Source organism: Hermetia illucens, chromosome 2 (genome assembly GCF_905115235.1).
Source record: "Hermetia illucens chromosome 2, iHerIll2.2.curated.20191125, whole genome shotgun sequence".
Lineage (NCBI taxonomy): Eukaryota > Metazoa > Arthropoda > Insecta > Diptera > Stratiomyidae > Hermetia > Hermetia illucens.
Window position 1 is genome coordinate 166,351,648 of NC_051850.1, and position 21,261 is coordinate 166,372,908.

The following is a 21,261-nucleotide window of genomic DNA, read 5'->3' on the forward strand; positions in this document are numbered from 1 at the left end:
TACGTTGGTTGTTTGGAAATTTTCCAATCTAATAATGAAGCATCGTGTTTTTTTTCAAATTTATATTTATTTTCGCACATAATCTCGTTATGAGATTATACAATTCTCCCAGTGATGCTTCCTTCGCTTCAACCCATGCAAATGGTACTTGATGGCTTTTTTTGCAAAACAGTTGTTTCCGGAGGGGGGAGACCTCCTCATTTGAAGAAAATCTCGGTTTTGAAAGAACTCAGCGAACTAGACAACACAAGAATAATTTGCCTGGTGAGACGCTTTATGAATGCTGACACAGCCTCTGCTCATCAAATGCGGCGTATCTCAGAGAAATTGAGTGTGAGGGAAGCTTGGAACCGCCAGTGGAATCGCTTCTGTTTTCCACACATATAAGATTATGTTTACGTCGAAAAACATTCAGGCGCGCCAAATTAATCTGCCGCATGGCAAACCCTCTTCCTTACTTCAGCAAAAGGACTGACTTATTGGACTGCTCCTATATTTTTCCGGTACAAAAGTCAATAGGTTCGTTCTAAGAAACTTTGCAATACTGAATCGGTTAAAGAGAGTAAGATGAAAGATCCCTAGGACCGAAACCCTATGTCCTAATACCTAATACCATTGTTAGAAGCGATCATACTGAGGCACTTCTGTACCCAGAATCCGGCTGCATTTTTTTGTTCGTACACAGTTGTATAAATCTTAGAAAGATAAATTCGCTCCAACTCATGCACCTTCCCAGCGCTTCATTAGATATTCCTCTCTTCTTCATGTAGCTTAAACAGTTAAACACCACATGCTCTAGGTACTCGGGTATACCACTGAATCCAGAACAATCCGGCGAACCATTCAGTGTGAACCGATGCAAGTACTGCCTGTAAAAACCACCTTATCCTTTGAGGAATTGAAATATGTAGTAGTTGGTCTCCCCGTATTTTCGCTCAAACCACACTCTAATGTTGAGAATTAGTCTGTGCATCCACCGACCTCTCAAAAAAAACTATCCCTTCTGCATAAACAGAGATCATAAGACTCTAACTTTGCCACATTTCTGCGCTCTGCCTGCCCTTCCATACTCCTTGGATGCTAGAGCACGACATTTCCTTTCGCTACAATGTCCAATGGGATCATACCCGCTATCACTACCTCATCTGACATAGTTCTAAAAACGCGGCAAACTCTGAAAGCCATTATCCAATAAACTGATTTCACCTACTTCCGTCTCTGAGAGTTTGCATGCGCAGCCGACCAACATTTGCCAACATTTTTGCAAATGCAGCGGCGACACTATCTGCCTTTTGACACGCAGGCTCTAGGCGCTGCCTACTCAGTTTACCACCAATAATTGCCGTCAAGGATTTGATAGTGGGCTAGCCATCTATCCATCGGCTTCCACCTTAACAATGTTCCTCTTTCTACACAACCCCTTCCGTTTTTTCATCCGCAAAGATCAGCCAGGAATTTACCGCTCCCGCTGTCTCTGTCGCGTAGATCTCCATATCGTCTAGGTATTTTATTTGACCACCTACATCCAAGTCATGGCCAAAGTCAACAATCATAGCTGATTTTTGCTCATACTCGGTAAATATAGCACTGAATTGAGTATAGCAGCTGTATATGCCAACTAACTCTGTCATGTTGTTTACATAGCCGCTGGTCCCAAGCTCAGGGAAAGGAAGCAAGAGTTGACCTGTGGTGCCATGGAGGAAATAGGTTTGGAACGCGCAATCAAGGTGACGAGCTTATAGTCGATTTCGCAGACACCCACGACCTTACAATTGTCAATACATGGCTCATCAAACGATTGTTCCTACAGTTTATGGTGGGAATAGTAAAACGCAAACCGACTGCATATATTCTTATAAAACGCCGATATTTTACCACCCTCACCGACTGCAAAGCTGTTCCCTACGAGACCATCGCAAATCAACATCAACCGTTGATTGCCGTCTTGAGATTCAAAGCGCCCGAAACCAACGTGAGGAACGTAGTGGCCCGTCACGTATTAAATGGTGGCGATTTCATGAGAAGAAAGAAGAAATGATCTCACTTAAAAGATTACCAACCATTACGACTGTGGAAAAATCGAGGAACCAAGTTAAAGATGCGATCCACAAAGCGGCCTATACCACCCTCAGGGTCACCAAACCAGGTAAGTGGTTCATCATGCGAGTACTTGGCTTTGAAATGATGATGTTGAAATATAGTTCCGTGAAAAAAAAAACGCTTCAACCACAAGTTTCTCAACGATGAAAAGCTGACCAATTGGAAAATTTACAAGAAAGCCAACCGGGAAGCAAAGAAAGCGACCGCTGTTATCCGAGAGATCCATTACAAAGAGCTTTACAATAAACTGGACATTTCTGGACATCTCGACTTGTCAAAAGTCGACATCACACACAGGATATCGAACACTTCTGTTGCGTTAATGACAAGAACGTTACTTTGCTTACAGACCGACGTGCCGCGACGGATAGATGGCGACAATTTTTCGAGCATATTTCAACGAAAGAATTTGTGCACCCTTCACTTTCGCAAGCTTTGCCGACATTTGGAGCAACTCCACCTGTAAGCCCCACTGGTTCTCAGAGGGTGGGATCAATTTCAGAAGGACCTCCAAGGATACCTTTGGGGATGTTCGCATCACCCCATTTATACACACACAGTCTTTCAAATTAGTTTAACTACCTGAGTGTTACACCCATAGGTAATCATTGTCTTTACTATTGCGGTATATATTCCGGCGCAGTATGTTCAGGGTAACTATCATACTGTTTTCAATAAGAAAGATACCACGGAAATTGGTCTGAAAAATTTAGGTGGAAAAGGTCTTTTCTACTCCCTTTCGAAATGACAACCACTTTTGCTCACCTTCATGCCCTTTGTATTTTCTCCAAGGCTATAGTGCCCCTTATTACTCACAAGAGGAAGCCTAAAGTGATTCTAGGCCCCCTGGAGTAGCGCTGAGAAGATACCATCCAATCTGGGTGATTTCTATGGTTTAATAACGCGCTTCCCATCTTACTTTAACTTCCGACTATACCTTTTTTGCGGTTCTCCAATTTACCTTTTTCTTTTCTCTGACCGTTATTTGGGTATCAGGCAGAATGTTACTGTTATTCGCTGTCGGATAGGACCCCAGAATTTTTAAAAGTAGCCTGTCCTACGCATTCTCTCTAATATTATTTTTCAGGCAGACAAATGAGGATTGCTCAATCTGCTTGGATGCCTCTGTGGTTTGTTCAATTTCTGTTGTTTGCTTCTATGACCGCGTTCCTGAATGTCATCAGTGCGTTTTTTATCCTCGGCCAGTCCCTGGATAAAGAGTTTTCGCATTTCTGTTCTTAATTTTGCTGGATTATTAGGGTCCCACCAGGATACATACCTTTGTGAAGCGATTGTCTTAACCCGACAACTGGCCTCATACTAGTCATTGCTGACTCTGTTAAGGTTTTTCACCATTGTCCCCAGTTCCAGTTTGTTCCTGATACCACCGTCCACCTATAGATGAGCCATGTTATCGCTGGCTTAGATAGAATCCCCAATCTGTTCTCTTGGAATTCCTTACAATTCTCTCTATTCTTCTACAAAGATGAATATGAACATCCATGATGACATATGGGGACCAGGCCTGAGGAAAATGGAAGGGGGATTCCTCCCGGTCTTGGAGTTTTCTCGGGAGCCCGGAATAGAAATTTCAATGAGAAAAGGGCTAATAAGGGGCCCGTGTAAATTCCATTCAACACTCGTATAATTTTCACCCTGGACTCCGTTTTCCACATAATTTTAACTCCGGGTCCGGAATTTCCACTTACGCCCTGATTTGGAGCCCCTCCCCTTTTAAACTTAACTTAAAACAATGCTACGAACTGCATGTGAGAAGATTCCCATTGCCGTTCTTCCCACCAAATTAATATCAAAAATCAATACTTTTTCTGAGAAAAGTGTATGTGACAAACAGACAGACAGACAATAAACCGATTTTAAAAAGGTTTTGTTTTACACAAACCCTTAAGGGTAATTTTTTTAATCATTTCTTTTAGTCATTAAATGCGTCTTACCCATAAGGAACTAGAAAACCTAGCTGACTTTACTTCCGCACTGAGTCGGATTATATAAAGTTTCGAATATATTCATTGAACATTTGGATCAAGTGTTCACTGATTTTCAAATTATAAAATCCAAGTTATCGTTTCTCATAATAAATCATCTGAAAGCACTTTTTCAGCCGACTCTGACTAGCACGTCAAAATCTCTAGTTCCATGTTTCGATTTTCATATTATTTTCTGTTAAAATTTATATTTTTTGGTAAAACAGCCACAAATAGTCTGTAGCGATGGCGGATCCCGATAATCCTGATATGCCTGAGGCACCCGATTCACCACCAACACCCCCACCAGAACCTGATACAGAATACGAGCTCGCTGATGACGACCCCGCTAATAGGACCGAATTTCGAAACTTATACATACCAAGTTTCAGTTTCCCCGAAGCAGAGGAAGAGAAGCAAGTGAGCCGACATCATAGGGAAGAGGCATATCAAGTGTCCTTGAGTGATCAAAATGCAACCAGGTTCGGGGATACAACTAGAGTGGGATGGAAAGGCCGCGTCGATTACGCAATCAATGCATATCAGACTGCACGCCTCAAGGCTAAAGCTACTGAACACGAAATTCAACGTGACCCAACCGCTTTACTCAACGTTACAATTACAACCGTCATTCTGCTGGCCAGCGGAATTTTCGACATACCCATCGAATACTACCTGTACACCGAGCTCTACCTGCTCTCAATCAGGGACGAATTCTATGATAGTCCTCCCAACATTGAGAATCTTATCAAACACATGCGATATATTCGCCAAAATAACAACATCACGTGGGAGAGTGAGTACGTCGATGAACCCCCGCCAGGGCTGCTCATCAGTAAAATACCAAATCGAAGCAGAATTCCGCTTCCTATTCATTCGCGGTCATTTAAGACTGCGACAAGGGGGTCAAAGGACCTGTCCACATCCAAAGCAGACTCAGAGCCACCTCCTGAGGAGGAGGCTTCTGCTGAGCCCGAAGCTGAGGAATAGATTAGTTGTGAATGTAGTCCATGGAAGTGATGTCGACAAAATATCTTAATCCTTATCTGTAGCTTAGTATAAGTGGTTTTAGAGATGAAATATATGAACATAGGAAATGCTTATAAAGTCGGCGTAACTGGTTAAGCGCAAGATCATAGTAAGACCGAATTTTAGAGCGGATTAATAGATTGCTTTTATACGTTTCATTACACAAGACATAAATTGGTATTAGAATAGTATATTTTGAGATTGATTATTGAATATTGTAATATGTATACCTAATAAATCGTTTAAAAACCCAGATCGAGTTTGCTTCTAACTAGTCGATCAGGCATTCTACTTAACAGAGAGATTACGACAAAAATATCAGGGAGAACGGTTTTAACTTTATTAAAATAGTAAGATCAACACTACGCTAAAGATATTTACTAGGTGGTATCAAATTAAATGCAGAGGTAAGTCCAAGAAGTAAGGAGGGATCATACGTTTTCTGTCGTTGAGACAAAGTTTTCTGAGTTGAGTTGAGTTTTTTCGACCCCAGCCAATGTATTTCGAAAGTTACTTGTTCCACACTTCAATACGAGTTTCTCGAGTCCGTCGTTTCCTAGAGTTTTGTGGAAAATAACATTTCCTTATTTTCATGGCAGCGCATCATCCTATCCTGGATATTTAAATAGACTCCCTTTGCGTGTGTAACATTTCAGCTTCCCTGCCACAATTTAATTGTGTAGACGTACACTAAGCCACAAAGGTATCAATGGGTATCACCCAACAACCTATAGCACTGTTGCGTCAGACTATTCTCAAAATGCGCTATCAATGCTTAGCATGCCGGGAGTTGATTCCCCTACGCCTTAACCTTAGAGACCTTCGCCCAAGCCGGTACTGGATGTAGTTTTAGACCTCACACTGGTAGTAACCTCCTCAGTGGTTTAGGTCCTCCAATGCCGAACATTACTCCAGTTAGCCCTTTTTCGCTCAAATAATTTAGGCATTCCTTGGAGTTTACCTCGTAATCTATGTAATATCACACCGGGGTACTTGATATACAGTTTAAATTCTACCACATTTTGTTCGGCATGAATCCTTCAGACAAGTCCTACCCTATGGCTACTGACAAGTATAGCCTCAGTCTTCTGTTACACGCGGGCTGAAGTTTCCCTTGTGATACCAGCCATTCCTTCATTAACCAGTTTGATAACCCACATTCCCAGACAACATCCTCGTTGGCCCAATTAATAAGTGTAGCAGTACATACAAATAGTGCATTCTAGAGTAACGGTTCTAGTACCAAACCTTGAAGCGCTTTGTCCTTACCAAGTATTCATCTGGAGCTATGGTAGTGACAAAGAGTGACGCGAAATATCCCTGCTGATTTTTTAAAATGTAAGCCGACACGTAGCCCTCTCATAACATGCTGCCATTGAGCCAAGTACAAAGCATTCCTCAAATCGAGCATCGGACATTCGTATTGTTGCTTCGACATGCCTACTATTTGCTCCACAATAGAGGGTAGCATATTGCATACTGTACGCGCCATCAGCCTTCACGCTATCCATTAAAGAAATTGCATGGTACGAGAGTAGCCAACCATGTGATTTATTAGTCTTTGGTAGCAAAATCAAGCGCTGTTGCTTACCAAACAAAATCAGGGGTCTTTTTTGCAGCTTAGCCATAAGCGCTCTATAGGTTCCTCCGAAAAGATTAAAGTCGATCTCTTCGCAAAGTTGCTATAACGAATCCTGCCCGCTCTTACTGACAGTTTTTCGTAACTTTCCCCAGCAAGTTTCAGATATCCCCATGCAATATGCAATAATCTGTTCAACTTGCACACTGCAAACTTCCTTTTGTTCGCTTGCATACAGTCTTTAGTTGCCTGACTTTTACATTCCATCAAGGTTTCTGAAGATATTTCTGCACCCGAGCATCGAAGTATCATAACATACGCTGAGACCAAGTTAATAATTTGCGCAGTTTTCTCTTCCGTCGTACCTATCGGCGTGAAACTTTCCTTGAATACAAGTGCCCCAGAAAACATGTACACGTCAAATATATTCATAATCCATTGCTTCACCCGAAGTGGCTTCATGTCCCACAGCTCTCTGGTAACGAAAGTAATGTTGACAATATTGACCACTGAACCTATACTTCTTTGGAGATGTTCATAAGCACAATGCGCAGTGATGAAAAGGGTCCCGCAATATTTACTCTTGTCTATCTTCAAGTCGCTCAAATTGCACAACTTCCACTTCTATCGATACTCTATATCACGTTGTCTTCCGTTTATATGGCTCACTAGAAATTGCCACATCCTCATGAAGCTCCTAGACAGACCAGTTCAGATTGGCGTCTTCTCTCTTCTTGACCGGATTCTGCGGTTTTTTTCCATCAAACCCGGAACAATTATATAACATGCATTCTGGTATCTTTTCAGGCTTTTGCCAGGCCAGGATCAGATCTACCATACTTCTTTCTTTAAGATCCGACTACATGGTCCTCCAGTCATTTAAAGACCATACCTATCCATAGTGAATAGGGACCAACCTCGCGACTACAAACTTATTTTTCCTGCTTTCAGCAAGTAAGCTTTTTTGCAAGGGTTCATAACGTTTAGGACCGCTATCTTGATGTGATAATGGACGTTGTGTTTAGTGATCAATGCATTCACAAAACGTATTGAGTCTATTATCTCCTTCAGCAACGAGTTGATTTTCTAATCTTTGATGTACGCTATTTCTGCTCTACTTTGTCCAGTACAGCTACTGTCACTAGCAATATTCAGGCTCATGTCTGCCTGCACGGATTTAGCGTAACATTTTACCACGTCCTCTCAAGGGACCCTAGTTCATTGTTTTTCCGCTATTATTTCCAAAGTTACCAATTGCGATAGCCAAGTAAACCACCAAGCCAACATTATTATCCTCTTTGTTCCCTAATAATAATTTGTCTTTCATCTGTACTTGGCTCTGGGTATTAGCTCCAAAATTCAGGCTTGCTTTCACGGATCATAGCCATGCAATCATCAGGTTTCCGCTTCCCGATGACCCCATACTCCAAAGAAAGTTCTATTTCTTCATTCATCCTATCTCCTCTCTCCCCCCAAAAAGGGCACAATTGCCGAGAGTTCTGTAGGCATAGAAAATTATCCTCCGCCCCTTCCCTCCTAAATTAACTTGACTTATATAGGCATTTTTCCTACAATAGGGCGTCCTACCTCCATTTTGAAACCTACAAGAAATATTTGACGTGCAATTTCGTCCAGGAGAGGCAACTCATCAGATGCTGCCTCACCTCTGCCCTGAGAGCAGCATGACCGAGGTGGTTACAAATTGCCATTTGCTCCCTTATATTAATTCAAAAACACGACATATGTATGAATTATAATGAAGACAAGAAAAACTGCAAGAAATGTTTATCTCGATGATCGACCAGCCACAGCCTTACCCGGGTCACCGTATTGCCAATGCGCGAAGGATCGTTATATACCATGTACGGGCGAAAAATCCGCATATAACGCAATAGATAAGTTTCACAAGTCTAGCTCAGAATACTCCTAACTAATTTCAAACCTTTCCAAACTAACTACGGAGCAATGTCATCCTCTAGGACGCTGTTAGCCGTTTCATACCTTTTGAAAATGAAGTATACCTTTTACAGATTCCACCCTGTAATCGTGGTCGCCTTCTTGAGCCTATGTACATCTTAATTAAGTAATTTTTGGGAAAGAGACAACTTCGTAGCATCCCGCTTGCCTCGGGTACTTGGCAAGCAATCAAAATGCTGGCTGCCTTTTGCGGCTATTTGTACTTTGGAAAGACACAAGCCTGGTGTCGGGTTGTTTCTGACCGCCACTGCGAGGCGCGCTTTCTTGACCTGGGAGCCGATTTCTGACACACTTCTGAATGCAAGATTCTGGTCCAGGTTAAGAAGCATCACAAGTGTATAGTGCTATGCACCAACGGTGACTTCCGATATAGTGGAGGAGAATGCTTTCTACCAGCAATTACACGCAGTTCATGAAATGGGTGACTGAATGCCTTGCTCGAAGTGGTGGGGAAACACGATCTTGGCGACAGTAACGATAATGATGGGAGTTTTAACTTGCGAAGATTACAAGAGCGTATACTGTATCACGAAAGAACTGACATCTGGTCGCACACCTTTCGATAGTCCTATGAAGGACGTTAACGGTCGGCTCCCCATCTACGAGACGAGCAGCTGAAGAGGACTACTTTACCATGGTTCTTAACCATATCACACCTTGTGGATAAAATGGCTAGTCACCGTGATATGGGAATACGGGCTGTTCTTTCAAACAAAAGAGAAATCATCCCAGTCATTAATTCACTCAAACGGAGCAAAACTGGGCTTGACGGTCTCCCTGCAGAGTTATTTATCGCAAGAGGGGAGGGAGGGGTATCTGCCTGCCCACTGCCGTTGTAAAGATAATAGCTAAAATAAAACAGAAACGCATTAAAGAACATCTCGAAAGCTTAATCGATAAATACCAAGCTGCTTTGATTGACAGAGCAGGCTGGTTTCCGCTCTGGATCCTCCTGCATTGACAACATCAACACCCTGCGGATCATTTTGGGACACTGCGCGTCAACAGGGAATGTATCTGTCTGAGTCTAAGCAGACACTCTCTCTCTCTATTATAAGAACGACATATGCTAGCTATTATAAGAATAACATATGACAGTTAAAATTTCAGAGGAATTTAATGTCCAAAACAGTGTCCGCCAGAGTTGCCTCGCCGATATTATTTCTTCTTTTTATCAGTGACGTTCTTCGTGCTGCCTTATCTGGACGACATGGAGGAGTTCAATGCACTATTACATCTTTCCTCAAAACCTCGGCTACGTTTTCCCACCGGGTCATGGACCTTGGGCAAATGACTCTGGATTTGGGAAGAGATGAATTGGGGTAAAGATAAATACCAAGATTCTCAATATGGCGGATCATCACGCTCTCCCTATTTACATTAATGTGTAAAGCATCGAAAGCCCCGATCAACTTGTATATCTAGGAAGCGTGGTTTCTGCTGATAGTGGCGCAAAGCATTAACAGCGCTTCCCCTGCATTGTCTAATATCTGGAAATGCAATGATCTCAACATCAAAAATAAGTTGAGACTGTTCTGTGCTGTCTGTCTGCGACGTATCATCGGAGAACGGCTACTTTAAACAAAGAACTTGCTCGGCGGACAGGCCAATCACCCGTGAACGATGGATTCGTAAGGCGGATGCGGCAGTGGATAGGCCATACTTATTAACCCACTCTCCCAAGATGGCAAACGAGTGAAGCAAGAGCACTTAGCGCAGAACAGTAGTGGAGTGCGAGGGTCTCTGGAAGTCCCAGGGGGAGTTGAAGGGCATCGGGCACGATGACGCGTAGATCTAGTGGACGTGCTATACGCCACCAAAGGGTTAGCATACAAGAATCAATTAGAACTTTCGACCTGAAGTTTGAAACACTGGAATCGCGATAGCCTTTGAAAAGGGGTCTTTTTGCGACTGACTTTGACACCAGCAAAGAAAACAGTGTAACAATTTTTCAATAGCGCATCATTTCGTTACAGTCTTTAAAGAAATAAGCTACCAGCGGCCAAATTGATTTTTCATCATAATAGCGAAAGCTCCAGCTTTCCACCTATATGCAATCCAAGTAAGGCTTCCTAAAGGTGGCATTATGATTGTAATCATCATCAACGGCGCAACAACTGATATCCGAACTGGGCCTGCCTTAATAAGGAACTCCAGACATCTCCCCTAAAAGCTGTCTGGCGTCCTGGACTACGCCATCGCTTCATCTCAGGCAGGGCCTGCCTCGTCTTCTTTTTCTACCATAAATATTGCCCTTATAGACTTTCCAGACTGGATCATCCTCATCCATACGGACTAAGTGACCCGCCCACCACAACCTATTGAGCCGGATTTTATCCACAACCTGACGGTCATGGTATCGCTCATAGATTATGTAGACTATGGAATCGTCCATCCTCATGTAGAGGGTCAAAAATTATTCGGAGGACTCTTCTCTCGAATGCGGCTAAGAGTTCGCAATTTTTCTAGCTATGAACCCAAGTCTCCGAGGAATACATGAGGACTGACAGGACCATTGTCTTGTACAGTAAGAGCTTTGACCCTATGGTGAGACGTTTCGAGCTCAATAGTTTTTGTGAGCTGAAATAGGCTCTGTTGGCTGCCAATAACCGTGCGCGGATTTCATCGTCGTAGCTGTTATCGGTTGTGATTTTCGACCCTAGATAGGAGAAATTATCAACGGTCTCAAAATTGTATTCTCCTATCCTTATTCTTCCCGTTTGTCCAGTGCGGTTTGATGTTGTTGGTTGGTTGGTTTTCGGTGCTGACGTTGCCACCATATATTTTTCCTTGCCTTCATTGATGTGCAGCCCAAGATCTCGCGCCGATAGCCGCCTGCTCGATCTTAATGAAGTCAGTTTGTACGCTTCGGGTAGTTCTTCCCATGATGTAGATATCGTCAGCATAGGCCAGTAGTTGGGTGGACTTGAAGAGGATCGTACCTCTTGCATTTACCTCAGAATCACGGATCACTTTCTTGAGGGCGAGGTTAAAGAGGACGCATGATAGGGCATCCCCTTGTCGTAGACCGTTGGTGATGTCGAATGGTCTTGAGAGTGGTCCTGCTGCTTTTATTTGGCCTCGCACATTAGTCAGGGTCAGTTTAGTCAGTCTTACCAATTTCGTTGGGATACCGAATTCTATCATGGCCGCGAACAGTTTTACCCTAGCTATACTATCATATGCGGCTTTAAAGTCGATGAAAAGATGGTGCAACTGATGTCCATATTCCAACAGTTTTTCATCGCTTGCGGTAGAGAGAAAATCTGATCTGTTGCTACCTGGAGTGAAGCCTCAAAACACACCAGTGCGGTTTGATTTTGTTGGTTGGCTGGTTTTTGGTGCTGACCTTGAAACCGTATATTTTGTCTTGCCTTCATTTCTATGCAGCCCAAGATCTCGCGCCGCCTGCTCAATCTGGATGAAGGCAATTAGTAGGTCTCGGGTCGTTCAGCAACGTGATACTTTCCTTTTCCGTCTGTGAAGTCGCTTCTCCGCTCGCCGAAGTTCGCGATAAGTCTCCGCGCGTGCCCTTTTTCTTTGGGAATGGAACATTACTTCGTATGCAGCATTCTTCCGATCCGTCGCTAGTTTACATTTATCGTCGAACCAGCCGCTACGACTCCTTTTGCGGCTGGGGCGAAGTATGTTTGTGGCCATATTTACCTTAACGTTCTTCAGGTGATTGTCAAGATCATTTGTTGATTCTTCATCTCCAAGATCTCTATTGACTGCAGTTATTGCGGCACCCATTTGCCCTTTATAGGTGTTACAGAGGGCTATTTTGTGGATGGTCTCAGTCTTCTGGGTGGTATTGTTATTCAAGCCCGGAATACCATGCCAACGAGATAGTGATCCGAGTCTATATTCACCCCCTATGTGTTCAGACATTCATCAAAGTTGAGAGGTGGCAGCGTTCGATCAGCACGTGGTCAACTTGGGTGGAAAGTGGAGAGGCCCATCTTTGTTTGAGGGCCGAATACGTTTGAAAATAAGTTTTTATCAACTAATAAAGAGGAATATTTTAATTTTTGCTTATGAAATATAATAGAAACGTTCCGTAATTATGAATCATCCCATTAATCTCTACTTCGTTGCGAAAGAAATAGATCTTACAATGGAAGCAGTAATAACTGGATACCAGAATACGTTGCTTGCAAAAATAGAAAAACCTTTCATCCTTCGTGGACAACGCAACAAAGAAATGACATCATTCTGCATAAGTATACAAGACAAGAGATGACATGCTTTAATCAAAAAATCTTCGAAATACCACTTGAATTCTGTAAGTGTTAATGACAGAATTATTATTTTAATTAAACCATGCCTATCATGATAAACGATCTTTAACTTCTTATCACTTAACACCAGCTCCAAAAAACAACCTCACGCCTGAGGCTTAATCGGGCACTAGGTTTTGAAGTTCACATTATCTGCTTTTGCATGTACGCACAATAGACACACCAAACTCGATGATTCATATTAAACTAAATCTCGAATAAAATTTCTAGTATCAAAACTCAATGACATTTTCCTAGCCACAGACCTCTATCTTAGTTTGCCCCTGATAGTAGAAACGCAGCCCAACAACGGCCCACACAAATGCTGTTAAAAAAAACAAAGTCGAATATCTTGCTTAAATCACCGCTTTTATTAATTACTCTTCTATTAAATTATGATATCATCAAATCAAATATTACTTTTTTTTTACTTTATACAATAAGCATTTTCATTGTATTATTTTTCTGTGTCTTACTCATAATCCTCATGACTAAAATAAAACATACATTCGTTAAAAATGCTATTTGTAAAAAATGGTTTTATTTTACAGACAAGAAATTAAATTAATACAAAATGATAATTATTCATTTATCCAACAGATCAAGAGAATAAATGACAAATAATGAGAATCGCATCTGAAACGTGAAATTCTAAATGAACAAGAATCATAAATTTAATACGGCCAAGTAGAGAGAGTGATCAGAAATTTGCATGTGGGCAGATGAAATAATAATTGTCTTATCAACTATTATAGCTAACGGTGTCTGAGCTTCTCAAGAGCCTCTCACCTGTTTCATATAAATGTTTTTAATTAATTATAAATTACTGAATTTCTACTAAGCTAAAAATCTTAAACTCTGTTTTAGTATAATAATGAAGCGTACGCAACATTATTTAATGTATTTATTCTGTACAACATTAACGAGTAAATATTCCCTTTGCATTGTTCCTTATTGAATGTCAGAAACTTCGACCTTCTTCTTTGCTTTTTCTTTATATCATTATCATCAGGGTAGTAATAGAATGTGCATACATCTAATAAATACTTGAAATATTTACTATAGCTTTAATGGATCATAACGATTCAGTAGCATCGTATCCATCGCATTATCATTTTGGACTAAATGCGACGTAAATTAGGAGTAGACTTAAATCAACGCTTAACAAAGCCTTAGCAATCACAAACTTTACTTTGTTTTCGTGGGAAATTAATGTCAATTTTGCATGATTAGACACAGAAGATTCATTGGAAAGTTTGTCTGATTCCCTTCTCACTTTGTTATCGTGCATTTTTCAAACAGATCAGGATCGTTGGTCTGAAGAGTTTTATAATTAACAGTACGCAAAGCAAATGTTAAACATCTTTCATTTAGCCTGTACTCAAACTTATGTGAAACTAGCGGGGAGACAAATCAAATCCATATGCAACCCTGACCGATTCGAAACTTGCAGCCTTTGTTCAGTGAACTAGGACATTCATTTTAATGTGAATATTAAATTTATTTGTGTAACTAAAACTCATATAAACAACGTACAAACCGAATTCAAATAAAATACAGTACAGACAACTTTATGGAGAAAAAACTATCATCATTAATCATTTAATAAAGTTCGCATTTGAACACTCCTTACGGGGCCAGGTCTTATCTTCTATTTGATGACTTACCAAGTAAATGACTCTCATAATCGTTTGACATTGAACTTCGCGATTTCGATGCTGGTTGTGGTATAATTGTTATTTCATCATTGATTTTCAGAGGTTTCAACAACGAATCGCCACTCGACAGTGTCGACAAACTGGGACTTCCGCCTGATTTCGAAGAACCGCCAATGGTACTGACACTAATGCCACTCATGTTACTCAAATTCGCTACCGACGAACCACTTCCACCTGCCATTGGATTGTTACTGTTGCTATTCTTCTTGCCATCCATAGCTTTTTTCGCAACGGTACTGTGAGCTGTGTAAACATGATTTTCAAATTGTTTGTACATTCCGAATGTGGCCGTACACACTGTGCATTTATATGATAAATGTGCAGGTTTTAGGGTCATGTGATGGTCGCGTGACACGTGGTTGAGTAGTTTCCATTGATACATCTGAAAAAAAAAAATAATAATTTAAGTCAATATTAGAAAATAACCCAACGAAAATAGTCCAACAAAACCGGTTGTGAAACAGTTAAGAACCTTTTTTAAAAAGGTCGGAAAAGACGTAAATTGTGCTGAATAGATATAGACTTAATTAGATTAAACTAAACTAGTTTTTGCGAGAAGAGTAGCTTCCCATGGGTCTTATTTCAAGAATGTACAACTCGTAGACCATGCAGAATTCTTTTAGTAAACCCTAGTCCTACTTTGACTTGGCGACCTCTTTGATTTTCTTGTTTCTTGAAGCTAATTGCTACATGTAAACCTTTCAATCTCAGAAGCTATGTATATAACACCGCCTTGACAACAGCAGCAAGGATATCATATCTTTTCCATAGAAAATAAATCTATAAACCCGTCAGTCGCGGAAAACATCACTTTATCAGATTCGATTTTCCAATGATTCGAGAAAATATCGAACGGTTTCCCTACAATGAAAAGTTCCTCAAGGGAGGTGTTTTATTTGCAGACGAGTGCTTAGTCCATCATCGCCAACATATTTAAATCATAATTTTGAAGGTTTCGTGTAGAACAAAACTCTGTTAAAATCCGTTTACGGTCTGTCCGTCCGTCATACACATCTTTCTCGGAGACGATAGCGATTGACACTAAATTTGGTGAAAAGGTGGGAACTCTGAACGCTCACGCATGAAGACAAGACAAAGTATATGGTGGCAACGTCAGCACCAAAAACCAACCAACCAACATCAAACCGCACTGTTCAAACGGGAAGAATAAAAATGGGAGACTACAACTTTGAGACCGACCGTTGATAATTTCTCCTATCTAGAGTCGAAAATGACAACCGATAACAGCTACAACGATGAAATCCGCGACCGCTTGTTGGCTGCCAACAAAGCCTAGTTCAGCTGACAAAAACTGTTCCGCTCGAAACGTCTCACCATAGGGTTGAAGCTCTTACTGTACAAGACTATGATCTTGCCAGTCCTCATGTATTCCTCGGAGACTTGAATTCTTAGCAAGAAAAATTGCGAACTCTTGGCCGCGTTCGAGAGAAGAATCCTCCGAAGAATTTTTGGCCCCCTACATGAGGATGGACGATTCCTTAGCCTACAAAACGATGAAATCTATGAGCAATACCATGACCGTCAGGTTGTGGATAAAATCCGGCTCAATAGGTTACGGTGGGCGGGTCACTTAATCCGTACGGATGAGGATGATCCAGCCCGGAAAGTCTATAAGGGCAATATCTATGGTAGAAAAAGAAGACGAGGCAGACCCTGCCTAAGATGGAGCGGTGGCGTAGGCCAGGACGCCAGACAGTTTTTAGGGATATCAAATTGGTGGACCTCGGCGCAAAACCGGGATGTCTGGAGTTCCTTATTAAGGCAGGTCTAGACCGGATACCGGTTGTTGCGCCGTTGATGATTATTCTCAGAAACTACCCAATCGAATAATCTGAGAAAATGAGGAGGCTGCCACGCCACCATATGGTACCTAGGCTCCGAAATACCTTCCATATTGATATCCTTTCAAATAATATTAATAATATTATATTACTATAATGGATTGTAATTGGCTGCAAAACCCCCTAAATTCATTCAGGCTATAACATAGGGCATGATTCTACCAAGTTTGGTGGACATCGCACTATTACTATCAAAGTTATAATAGGTCAAAGTTGTCGTTTCTTTGCAAATTCATGACTATGAAAGTCAATATCACCCGAAAGTGGATACTCTCACATAATATATGCATATATTACGTGCTACATACTAATGAGGCAAATGCAGATTTAAATGTCTTTATAAAAGAAACACACAAAACCTTTCATACCTGAAGCGTCCAGCTTCCGATTTCCCGACTTCTTAGTTTATTTATTTAGATTTTTAATTCTACTGTTCTACGACTTGTTTTTTAATAGGAAAAACCAAAAAGAATAGACTAAATCTTTCCTGAAATGTTGAATAAGAATTTTTATTTCTCATATACTAATATTTCGAGGACCAGTTGCCCTCTTCCTCAGTAAGTTTTAATCGGGGGTAAAGTTATCTTAACTAGGAGGTAAATGGTAGATTTTATCTTTATTAACTGTTAAACCTCTAAGAAAACTACTTTTGTTTAAATTAGTAACACTCAAGTCGACGTTGTATGCAATAAGTTCGCAGCAGAGCGAGAAAGTGGTCGCGTGGAATGATGGATAAAATGATAAATAAGGATGTCATTTGCGAACGAGCATTTTCGAAACCACTCTTCCAAACTACCAATAAAATCCTGGCTTTATTCAAGATTATTCGTATCAAATGCAATTCTTGGATTCTCCTAAATTGTCTTTGATCATCGTTCGTCAGATGAATACTGTGTCGGGCGTATTGTCTTGTACACTCCCAATCGTACCTTCGTTTGCATCTATAGAAAGGATTGTTTCAACGTTTGATCTGATCCAATCTAATCTTGGGAACAGACTGGCTAATGAAAGGCATGGATATTGGTGTTCCTTTTTAAACCGCATAATGTCATTTGTGTAAAACAAAACCTTATTAAAATCGGTTTACTGTCTGTCTTTTACGCGCCTTTTCTCGGAAACGGTTATACCGATTGACACCACATTCGGTGGAAAGATGGCAACTGTGTACGCTCAGGCAGAGTTACATCATTCTATGTCGAATTTAAGGGAGTGTAAATTTGTTTTTTCGCCAAATATAATCATGCGGAGTATCAAATGAAAGGTCACTAGCAAATGAAAGTTCACTTTTAGTACTTTCCGGCTTTACGTTTTGTCATTTGTTGGACAGGGGGAGGAGTGCGGGGAGTTAAAGTAATCGGACCCATTCTCATGAACTACCCAAACCAAAAAAAAAATCAATAGGCGGCCACTATATGGTACCTAGGCACGAAATACCCTCCATATCGATATAAAGTGAATAATAGTAATAAAAATAATTTTTAGCAATTGACTGCAAAAAATCCCTTGAGTTCATCCTAAAATCACGAAATTTTGTAGCAAGGCTATAACATACGAACATGATTTCGCCAAGTTTAGTGGAAATTGCACTATTACTAAGAAAATTATAATAGGACAATCCTGCTTGTAATAAAAATTCACTGATCGTATTTCTTATTCTCCTAATTGAGCCTGAGGTTCATCCCACCATTGCTCGAATAAGTTGATTACCCTTCAGCTTGTATATATTTTACCATATTTCTATTCTGAACTCCTCAATTGTTAAGACCTTCTAGTCAATATTGATATTAATGGAATATGAAATTGCAAATCTCTTTCTAAAAAAAACTGTAAAAATGACATCTCTCTTCTTCTTCCCTTAGCCACCATTTACAACAAGAGCTTCTCTGAAGGCATCTTCCCGAATATGTGGAAGAATGCTCGCCCTTACATAAGGAATCTGGCACTACCCTAGACGAATATTCCCCATCTCCATATTCCTCCTTATCTCCTCGAACATTATTTACGTAAAATATTGCCATTGGAGCGACATTAATTTCAACGCGATCGCTCGACTGTGACCAATTTGTTATCCATACCATCTATACTGACTTCCTCAAAGTTTTCGATACTATTGACCATTTGCTGTTTCTCACCAAAATCCGAAAGTATCGATTTCCATCTCGTGGTTGACATCTTACCTAAGCGGTAGAGTAAATTAAGTCTCTTTCAACGGTTGCTTCTCATCTCCATCTTTTCCCTCATGAAGGGACTTCTAGGCTTCCATCGTAGGCTCATTTCTGTTTTCATTTTCCACAATTTCTTCTTTCGTTATTTACCTGAATATTGTTTTGGGATTGAGGGAGTCCGGAGTCCGCCATTTACGTGATGGTGGACCAGACCAATTGAAGAGAAACTTACTTCCAATGCCTTTGGTACATGGACTTCTCTATTATGGACTGGCACCGACTTTTCAAAAAAAGGACTTACGGTCTCACCGGTGTCCTGGACCAAAATATTTATCTGTCCCTGTCTTTGATTTGCAGCCAATTTAAATCTATTTTCTATGGTGGATTCGCTTGTTGATCAGAGCAGTCTTAAAACAAACCTTGGCACAATACGTGCATGATGCGCTCGAAACCAAGTTGCCACAAGTCCGGATACCGGAAACTCGGCGCTTCAGGTATGAAAGGTTTTGTTTGTTTCTTCTGTAAGCATATTTGAGTATAGAACTATCCCATTTTTACCTAGCCCCTAATGTGTATGCATTTAGCATGTCAGACTACACAATTTAGTGTGATATTGATATTGAGTATTTTGGGTGGCAGTAAATTTACACGATAAAGACAACTTTGAGCGACTGTAACTTTGTTAGTAATAGTACGATTTTGATCAAACTTGGTAATAATATGGTGCTAAATCTATATCTAATCTATACTGAAAATTTTCATAACTCTAGGGTAAACTTAAAGGGGGTTCCTAGTCACTTTCCCCCAAAATATAGTAGTATACTATTATTAACTTAATTTTGGCAGATATCGATGTGAAGTGTATTTTAAGGCAAACAAAACCTAAAAAACGCTACGCATTGTGTTATTGACAAAAAACCTCCCCCATCCACATATAACTACTATGAGAAGCCTTTAAAAACGATTGCCTTTTACGTGGATCTCGATGTGACCTTTAACAATCAACTCCAGTCTATTTAACGATATCATTTTCCCAGTCATCTAACATGATTGTGATTGCCATGCAATTGAATCAGTTCAAAGGAGGTTTACCCGACGCCTAAACTTTAAAAAGGCTATTCTAATTATCCAGTTGGTCTGAATCTTGAATGAAATGCTTTAATACACTTCAAGGCCCTGATCCAACGATTATTATTATACTTTTATTTATATGTATATACATTTTTATATGCATTTATTATAGATTAAATAAATTGTTGTTGGTCAATTCTAAACCAGCTATTGATCACATTTTCTCTTGTATCTGATTCGATATGACGTGTCTAAGCTTCACAAAATAATCTGGGAGCCCGCAATAGAATTGTAAAATGCATTGGAAAATCTTCCGTGTTGGGACTTAACCCAAAATTTCCGGAATTGTATGGGTATAAAATATATAATATCTACTAGGAGAGATGACCATATATTCACTTAGGTGATTGTGATAAGCGCCAATGTCCATTTGATTCGATGCTGACGTAATAAATTAAATGTGGTTATGACAACAAAAAATCAAAGTTCATATGGAAACATTGCACTTTATAAAACTTGTATAATGATATTTATTGCAGTCGCTTTGCATATCGTGCCTTTGGATAAGGTAAAGGTAAATTCACTTCTCTATCAGCTCGAAAATGCCAGAGATACAAATCTCTACGTCGCGTCAGTTTTAGCACAACAATAACAATCAACTTTTAAGCAGCTTATGAACGATATTTCATCAAGCATTAAATTCAAGTAACAATATTCTTAAATATCGGAAAAACGTTGTACTTACTCTTCCACAAACAGGACACCTTCCAGCATCTTTTCCTTTATTCGCCGCTTCTTGCATGGAACTCGTGACTAATCCGTGAGAACCGAGCAAATGCCGTTCCAATCCCTGATCGGTGAAAAATCGGAATTGACATTTCTGGCAATTTAGAGGAGGCCGATTATGTATCATCTTCGGGTGAATCTGTAAAAAGAATAAATTAGGTGAAAACGGTATGCTATAGCAGGAAGTCAAGCAAATTTTAAATAATGTTGTTTTTGTCACATATTACTTAGAACAAAATTCCTGGATGCCAAACACAAAATATAATGATGTCATCATGTTGACTTTCATATGAAAACCAAATTTCTAATCAGCCGCCGAAAATCTCGAACAAATAGAAATAATATGAATCAAGAATGTTCAATTAAAAAGTTCATTTTGGCTAATTGTAATTCGTCTAATTCATTATGACTTCCTCCTCTCCTGTAATTATATACACTACCATAATTGGGAAGTTAATAGTGGAGGTCTGAGGTTGAAGCAGTAATCAACACCAAAACCAAAATGTAATGGAGAATCGTACACCTATATAAGTCAGTTCTTGATGGAGACCCAACTTCTGCTGATTGAACATAGCAGTGACAACACAAACACTGAACACCTCCGGAATAAGGCAACAAGAAGCTGTCTCTAATCCATGGCGAATGAGAGCTATAGAACAATCGAAGACGAGGGGGAGCCTATTCAACGACGTAGGCAACCACAACCCGA

The 21,261-nt window shown here is 40.3% G+C and overlaps 1 protein-coding gene across 4 annotated transcripts in view; it reads right to left on the reverse strand.

The window, feature by feature from the left end:
- Positions 1 to 13,298: 13,298 nt before the first annotated feature.
- The window catches only part of LOC119647416 (uncharacterized protein KIAA1143 homolog), a 64,746-nt gene continuing 56,783 nt past the window's right edge, over positions 13,299 to 21,261 (reverse strand). For all 4 annotated transcript variants that reach the window (XM_038048298.1, XM_038048301.1, XM_038048300.1 and 1 more), the window contains 2 exons: positions 20,512 to 20,691; positions 13,299 to 15,050 (listed from right to left, as the gene is read on the reverse strand). In XM_038048298.1, coding sequence (XP_037904226.1) covers positions 14,595 to 15,050; positions 20,512 to 20,691 — 636 coding nt within the window. In that variant the 3' untranslated portion in view covers positions 13,299 to 14,594. The remainder of the gene's footprint in view (positions 15,051 to 20,511; positions 20,692 to 21,261) is intronic.